This window comes from Lithobates pipiens, unplaced genomic scaffold (assembly GCF_037356315.1).
Source record: "Lithobates pipiens isolate NorthernLeopardFrog02 unplaced genomic scaffold, aLitPip1_a1.2 Scaffold_18, whole genome shotgun sequence".
NCBI classification, from domain to species: Eukaryota; Metazoa; Chordata; class Amphibia; order Anura; family Ranidae; genus Lithobates; species Lithobates pipiens.
In genome coordinates, this window is record NW_027507758.1 from 618811712 (window position 1) to 618820080 (window position 8369).

General features: G+C 46.1%; 1 protein-coding gene across 1 annotated transcript in view; it reads right to left on the reverse strand.

The window, feature by feature from the left end:
* The window catches only part of LOC143986846 (uncharacterized), a 124695-nt gene extending 118387 nt beyond the window's left edge, over positions 1-6308 (reverse strand). The window contains exons 1-4 of the mRNA XM_077485255.1: positions 6223-6308; positions 4920-5048; positions 3251-3385; positions 3041-3164 (exon numbers count right to left, since the gene is read on the reverse strand). Of these exons, the coding sequence (XP_077341381.1) occupies positions 3041-3164; positions 3251-3385; positions 4920-5015 (355 nt within the window). The 5' untranslated portion in view covers positions 5016-5048; positions 6223-6308. The remainder of the gene's footprint in view (positions 1-3040; positions 3165-3250; positions 3386-4919; positions 5049-6222) is intronic.
* Between the last annotated feature and the right edge of the window lie 2061 nt (positions 6309-8369).

The following is an 8369-nucleotide window of genomic DNA, read 5'->3' on the forward strand; positions in this document are numbered from 1 at the left end:
GGGAGAAGGTCATCTATTTCTCTGTCTGACCATTTTTATCTCATTGAAAAAAGATAAGAGGACTGCTCAGAGCTGCATTAACTAGGTTGGACTTAATGGACTTGTGTCTTTTTTTTCAACCTCACCTACTATGTAACTTTTCATGGCAAGACTGGGCACAGATGACATGAAATCCTATACTGTACAAGGCACAAGCCTTAATTAAAATTTGGGGTTTACATCCACTTTAATGTTATCCGAGAGACCATGAGAAAACGAAACCATGAGGGCCTCATTGTTCCAACAACCTCTTCTGCCAGAGTACGTAATTCAATGGCATAAAATCGGCAACATTTCTCGTACTCTGTTTGATAGACATGAGACTCTTGGCAGCAGAAGTGGAGCAAGCGGGAACATCAAATATTCTTTTAAAGGAGGCCACAAACTCAGGGTAACTTAGGACAATGGGTTTTTGCATCTCCCATTTGCCCAGGCCAAGGCACTATCAGAAAGCAAAGAAATAATGAAGCCTACTTTGCTTCTGTCCGTAGGGAATGCCTGGGGCAGCATCTCAAAGTACAGTATATCCCAACCTGGTTAAGAAACCCTCTGCATTGAACAGGATCACCCCCCAAATTGCTAGGGAAGCAGAGCAGAATCAGACATACCTCTTGCAGAGGTAATATTTAAGGCAGGTGCCCGTACAGAGACCGGAGCAGCAGCAGGCATGGCCTGCAACACCAATTGTACCGGAACAACCACAATGGGAGGATCCAGGTGAGCAGTGCGAATCAGGAGTGTCTGTAAGGCTATGGCAAACTGATCCATATGGTGGTCCTGCTCATTCAATCTGGAAAAAATATTAGTGGGTAGTCAGACAAGCCAGTAATCAGGAAATCAAAGATCAGCATAGTCAGAGGCAGAACAGGATCAGGAACCAGAAGGGACGTCAGCGGGGCAAAGTCTTTCACAAGCACGCAGCAGAGAAACTCCAAATATGTTGACCAAGTGAAGGCAGCAAAGGAATGAACAAGGCAGTTTAACGGAGGCTGCTGTGTAAACAAGAAATACTCCTCCTGTGGGCACGGCACTCGTCCCGCCTCCTCCCTCCGAGGCAACCAGACTATATATCTTTTGTGGCCCCGGTGCTGGGAGATCGTCAGGGGCCACAAAAGATATATATGTTTAGATAACCAGGAGGGCCGTTCAAAACCGGGCTGCGGGCCGGACTTTGGACATGCCTGCTTTAAGCGATCCCTCAAAACTCATCTCTTCAGGGAAGCCTATCATTCCTCCCACTAACTGAACTTTTATCACTTCCATCAGCTCATCAATCCCTCCCGAGTTTTACCCTTTTGTACCACTTGCCCCACCCTATTAGATTGTTTAAACTCTTATGAGCAGGGCCCTCTTAACCCTCTTATATTGTATTATAACTGTACTGTCTCCCTTTATATTGTAAAGCGCTTCTCAAACTGTTGGCGCTATTTAAATCCTGTATAATAATAATGTTCCTAAGTCTGCGATGGAGGAAATCAAGACCACCAGATCTCAAGACCACCAGATCTCAATGGGAGGACAACCTCGTGTGGGACTTCCTCCATATATCCAAGCACCAAGGAGGGCCACACTACCATAACACATGGACCCGCTTCAAGGATATTAAACAGGAGTGAAGCCTGGGGTGGGCCATTCACAAGAACTAGAGTAAGTTAGCAACAGGGATCAGTTAGGATGTAAATGCATTACTGTACATCATTTTTTTTAAAGCTTGCTATATTTATATTTTTTATTCATATATATTTACTGTACATGTTTTGCCCCTTGTCCCAGTTATTTCCCTTTCCCCCCCCCTCTTTTTTATGGGGTGCCCTTGCTCCAGGAGCCATGAAAACAGGGCCTCTTTTTTTTTTTGGGGGGGGGGTTGTGTATGTAGTACTCTCCATTTACAGTGTAGGGAAATGTAGTTGGGCTCCTCTGTAGGCAGAGGAGCCACGGTTAGTTTGTTTAGAGCTAGCTGGCAGAGTTCTAAGGGTTGAGTCTTGGTTGCCTCCCACTAGCTACTAGAACTGCTGAAGAATTCTAGAAATTAGAGGGCAGAGGAGCAGAGATGAGGTCTGAATATTTATGGAATCTCCTCCAACCCCCTAGGTGGGGACAATGCAGAAGGTGGTATGATAGCCCAAAAATATTCTGGAGTCTGGCAATGTGGAAACAAAGTCCAGGGTCCAGTTGCCTAGAGGGGACCCTTGTACTGGTGGGCTCTCCCCCTGGGCAGAAGGAAGGAGCCAGAAAAGAGATTAACCACAGGAGCCCTTTTCAGCCTCACTTAGATTTGCCTGAAGCCATCCTGAAAGCCATTGGGACCTGTTCAGCTGGAGGCCTGTTCAGCAGTCACATGTGCCACAGGATTCACCTAAGGGACTGAGTGAGTAGCTTCAACCACTACACACCAGAGCCTATATAGAGGAGAAGCAGCGAGGTGCAATACCTAGTTAGCTTTCTAACAAAGGACAGCTTAGAGCAGGGGTCTAAAACTGAAAGCCTTCCAGCTGTTGCGAAACTACTATTCCCATCATGCCATTGCCTGTGGGAGTCATGCTTGTAACTGTCAGCCTTGCAATTCCTCTTGGGATTTGTAGTTGCACAACAGCTGCCACCAGTTTGAGACCCCTGGCTTGAGTTATTAAAGCCAGTACAGCTACCCTACAGCTCTTGCTTGGGGAACCTAAACAGCAGCCAGATGACACAGCATTTTCTACCTTTCTTTACCAGTTGAGCTGATGCATTTATTTCCTACAGCCTTGTGATTGTAGGTAGCCACAGACAGTTTCAAGTCCTCAAGTTGCATTCAAACTACCGTGCTGGGCATCCCATACATTCCCTATCCAAGTTCATCCGCTAATAAGCCAAAAACAAAACAAAGCAGCCTGGACTGATTTTTGACTGCTGAGTAAATGTCAGAAAATTCCTGTTGCCTGGCTATACATGTGAGGGAGAACCCAAAAATTCATTGGCCCTTAAGGGGTATCGCTACATTTACAATAAAGTCTCCTCTTACCCGGTGATGTGAGGGGCGGCTGATTGTCCATCATGACGTCCTTGTAGAGATCCTTGTGTCCTTCTAAATACTCCCACTCCTCCATGGAGAAATAGACAGTGACATCCTGACACCTTATAGGAACCTGACACACACAATGATACAGTCACCATCCAGACACATCCCTTGTCTGTTACTGGATAATGCCCCAGAATTCCCAGCACCGCTCACCTCTCCTGTCAGCAGCTCCATCATCTTCTTGGTGACTTCTAGAATCTTCTCCATGTTGTGTCTCTCAGGTTTTAGGGAGTCACATGGAGGCACTGTGATGGTCATATGATCACCTGACTTCACAGGAGGAAATCTCTGTATTGGAAAACCAATAGAAATATCATGTTAGCATCCCAGAATCTTCCTCACCAGTAAGGATGGGCTCCGGCGTGTTCTCAACTCCATGTGCCTGCGTCCATCAGGAAGCCGACACCGCGCAGCTCTAATCATAGGCAGCGGGACATTTCTCGATCCGCAGCTGCACAGATTGGGAAATGTCTCACTGTGATTAGTGGTGCACAGTGTCGGCTTCCTGGTTGGGTGCCGGCACATGGAGTTGAAAACACGCCTGAGCCCTGTAAGGATAGGGAGAGTCACCCTTTAAGTTTATACTCTTCTTATCATACTAGAAACTGCTTGCATAGAGATTATATATATATATATATATATATATATATATATATATATATATATATATATATATATATATATATATATATATATATATATATATATATATATATATATATCTGATATACATATATCTGAAAAAGGTTATTGTAAACAGCTTCACATGCAAGAAGGGCCACATAACCAAGTTTCTTCTGAGGTGCACATTTGCGAAAAACAGGACGCGCTTGCAGCTGACATTTGAGTTTTGCATACTTAGAACATTTTAGGGCATAGCGGAACATTGGCCTGCGTTTTTTTGTTCCAAAAATGATAATGATAACAGCTTAAGGTCATGAAAACACACACATACATACACACATTATATATATATATATATAGACTTTTTATTATCAGAAATCCCCTAAAAATTCCGCTTATTGTATGAATAACATAAATGTGGATGTATACTATTGGTTGCTCAAGAGGCCTACCCCATTGTGTCTTGTGTAATTTGATTGGTTGACTAAGGGGCCTGTCCTTTGTCCTTGTGTAATGTCTGAAGTGCATAAATTCTGTATACAGGAAATAAAAAATCGTATTCTTGATAATCCATTCATTGTGCATGGTTGTCTTGACTATCCAACCGGTTGAAAGGGCTTTCCGGTGACCACTAAAGTCCAGCCCGAGCAGAACAAGAGGGGCGCACCTTACTCTCTGGTCAGGTCTATGTTTTATTAATAGAGATAAGAGTGATGTCATGTGACCTCCTAGAATCCTCCTCACCTTTCCGGTCAGGTTTGTGTTTTATTAATAGAGATAAGAGTAATGTCATGTGACCTCCCAGAATCCTCCTTACCTCTCCGGTCAGGTCTGTGTTTTATTAATAGAGATAAGAGCGATGTCATGTGACCTCCCAGAATCCTCCTCACCTCTCTGGTCAGGTCTGTGTTTTATTAATAGAAATAAGAGTGATGTCATGTGACCTCCCAGAATCCTCCTCACCTCTCCAGTCAGGTCTGTGTTTTATTAACTAATTCCCACCCGGCCAATGTATATATACGGCCGGGTGGGAGCTCTCTACTTCTGACTGGACGTTCCTGAACGTCCTTCAGAAGTGCGAGAGCGCTGAAAACTGAAAATTGGACTGGGAAGGAAGGGGGCGAAAGTGCCCGGTATTGTAGTGGTTAATAGAGATAAGAGTGAGTGATGTCATGTGACCTCCCAGAATCTTCCTCACCTCTCCGGTCAGCAGGTAGATGATCTCCAGGGTGAGGTTTAGTATCTTCTCAGTCATGTGACTCTGGTCTTCCTCCATCCTCGTTCGCGCCATCATTTGATCTATACAGGTCTCCTTGTAGATGGATAACTACGGCAAATGAAATGAATAATGATTTGAATGGTAACACAATAATAGAACGTAGATGTGAGGGGGTTAATATGAGAATTGCTGTACATTTAAGAACTACTACCCTCATGGGAACACATTTAGTTTGCACAATCTTGTGTTTGTTACACTGTGGGAGCTGAAAATGTAAGTACAACCTGAATCCGTATCTCATCCCTCGTTACAAGATCCTGCTAAAGTGAAAAGGTAACACAGACATCTCCAAAATGAAGAGAATGTTCCGGCCCGTAGGTGGGGAAATGTTCTGACCCTGAAGGGGTCAATCTAGGTTTTCACCCTATATTAGAGTTGCCACCTCTGAGGGATCTCGGTCAGGGAAAGGACAGATGCAGACGACATCATCCTCACTCTGACCCAACCTAGGATTTCCCTACCCAACCTCCATGCTGAATTAGATTGTTATGGGGCGCTCTCGGGTTATAAAACAAACACGTCAAAGTCTATGGCCCTTCCAATTAAAGCAGAAGTCCCGCAAATGTTTCACGCAGCGCAATCCGAATGGTCCGCGCTGTCTCTGGGACCCGTGTGTGTCCCAGCAGACAGCGTGGTGGGACAGGAAGAGACATAGACTGCTGTGGGAGTCTATTCCCGAAAGTGGGTGCAAATACCTGTCTTAGATCCGGTGCCCTCCACCAGAGCCGACGGCTCCGGTAAGCGGCGGAGGGCCACCGGATTGCAGGGGGGGGGGGGCCTCTCCCACCACCAATAAAAGTGATCTTGCAGCAAATCCGCCGCAGAGACCACTTTTATCTTGTAGCCGACCGAACACGGGATACCAGGGTTATGGGAGCTAGCTGCTGCAATAACAACGATATCCCTCCCCAAAGTAGGGACGTACAGCGGCGTGCGGCGGTCAGCAAGCGGTTAAAGGGATGAGGTGGCAACCCTACCCTATATATGTGTCCTCATCTGCTGGAGATAAAAGACATCACAGTGACTATGGAGGAAGAGGGGGGGGGGGGGGGTTACTGGGTGTAAATAGAAAATAAGATCTTATTTCTTAGATTGTAAGCTCTAACAAACAGGGCCCTCTGATTCCTCCTGTATTGAAACTGTACTGTCTGTCCTCATGATGTAAAGCGCTGCGCAAACTGTTGGTACCTTATAAATCCTGTATAATAATAATAACAATTACCTTCTCTGCTGCCACTTCCAGCAATGTCTCCTTTCCACTTCCTTCCAACTGACCTCTCACCTGCAACTACCTGACATCACTTCCTGTCTGTAACATGTCATCACTTCCTGTCTTCCATAAATACTTCCTGTCTGGGGAAAAAAAAAAGCCAGATCACCACCTTGTGGAGCTCAGAGAAACTGCAAGCTCCAAGAAACTCCAAGAAACTTGTCATTGTAGATGGGGGTCACCTCTACTCCCTCCAAGGGGGATAGAAATATATATATAAAATAAATAAATAAAAAAAGATTGCCGATCAAATAACTTGTGAACAATATAATAACTAAATAATAGGGATTAATCCATAAAGTGTCCAAACACGAAGAAAATCTTGAAATGGTGTCTCTTGGGGTGAAAGATGACAGAAACACCCAAAGTTATAGCTCCCAACTGTCCTCGAATTCGAGGGACTGTCCCTGATTTGGAGCAATGTCCCCCCCCCTCATTTTGGTCTGATCTATATAGTTGTACAATTCCCCGTACGAGGATTGCTTCTGCGCATGCGCACTTTTAGAAAGGTCGTTTTCATTAAACGACATGCTGTGGTTGGGGGCTCCTGCGCGCGCGCGCACGGGAGTGACATCACGCAACTCCGGCCAGTCACAGAGCCGGAGTCCATGACACCGAAAGGAAGATGGACGCTTCCAGCCGGCGAGGAAATCAGTGACATCGCTGGTTCCTGTGCCAGGTAAGTGACACATAATGTGCTACTATGCGATCCATAGTTGCCCATTATGCTTTGCCTTTGCAGGGAAACAGCAGGGTTTACTTCCTCTTTAAGGTAGGGTGACCAGACATCCCCGGTTTCCGGGGACAGTCCCCGGAATGAGGACACTGTCCCTGGACCAAGTCTGTCCCCAGTTTTGTCCCCGGATTGGATTTGAACAGGGACTGGGGCAATTTCAAAGACAGTCAGTTAGGGTTGCCACCTTTTCTTCAAGTCAAACCCGAACACTTTTGCGGCGCACAGCAATTTTTTTTTTTTATAGTATAAACTATACATATATTTTGCTACTAAATAACATTTCTAATCATATGAAGTTCATAACAAGAGTCCCCCTTTACATCAGAGTCCACAGAGTTCCCCTTTTACATCTGAACTCAGAGTTCCCTTTCACTGTAAGGGGGGACTCTGCAGACTCTGATGTAAGGGAGAACTCTGGGGACTCTAACATAAAGGATGCTCTGGGAATACTGAGGGTGTACACTGAGAACTCTGATGTACAGAGAAGATTCTAATGTAAGGGGAAACACTGTGGCCTCTGGTCTAAAGGGAAACTCTGATGTAAGGGGTGCTCTGAGAACCCTGTTTTGCCTTAGTGTACTTTTTCAGAGGCAAGAGAGAGAAGGGGAAGACTTCAGTCACAGACGGATGGATGGATGGATGGTGAGCTCACTCACCCCTTGGCAGTCAACACCTCTCATCCAGATGGATCTGAGGCTGCTGGACTTAAAATTTCCGGCCCCCACTTTCCTTTTCCGAGGCACAGTGCCAGGGGTTGGAGTGTGGGCAGACAAAGAAAGGTGGGGGGGGGAAGAGGTGCAGTTCGAGCCCTCTCTCCTCTGCCCTCTGTATGTGTTTGGGGGGGGGGGGTTGTTAGCGTTGGCTTTGGGCAGTGTGAAAGAATGTAACAGACACTCTCAGCTGAGACCACTGCAGTCGGTAACCCTAGCCATAGTCCAGTCTAAATAATGTGTCCGGGTTTCAGACAGTCCAAAGCCTGGACACATGATTCCAAACCCGAACTGTCCGGGTGAATCCTGGACAGGTGGCAACCCTACAGTCAGTGCAGAATAAAAAAAAAATCATAATTACACACCTCCGCTCCGCCACTCCTACTAGCTTGGGGGGGGGGGGGGGGGGGTGTATTTTTTTCCATTATCTGTGCCCCTTTCTGATCATGCGCTGATCAGAGTGGTGGGAATATTTCTTCAGTTTCGGGCGCAGGCCCATTCAGCTCTGCTTGTATGTTCTTCTGCCTTGGCTCAAGTCCCAGCCAGCTGTCTGCCTGCTTTTCTCCTTGCCTTCCCTGGCAGAGTGATCTTCCTCTCCTCGCCATCCAGTAGCCCGGGCCTGAAGAGTGAGACTTGACACGTTGTGAGGCGGG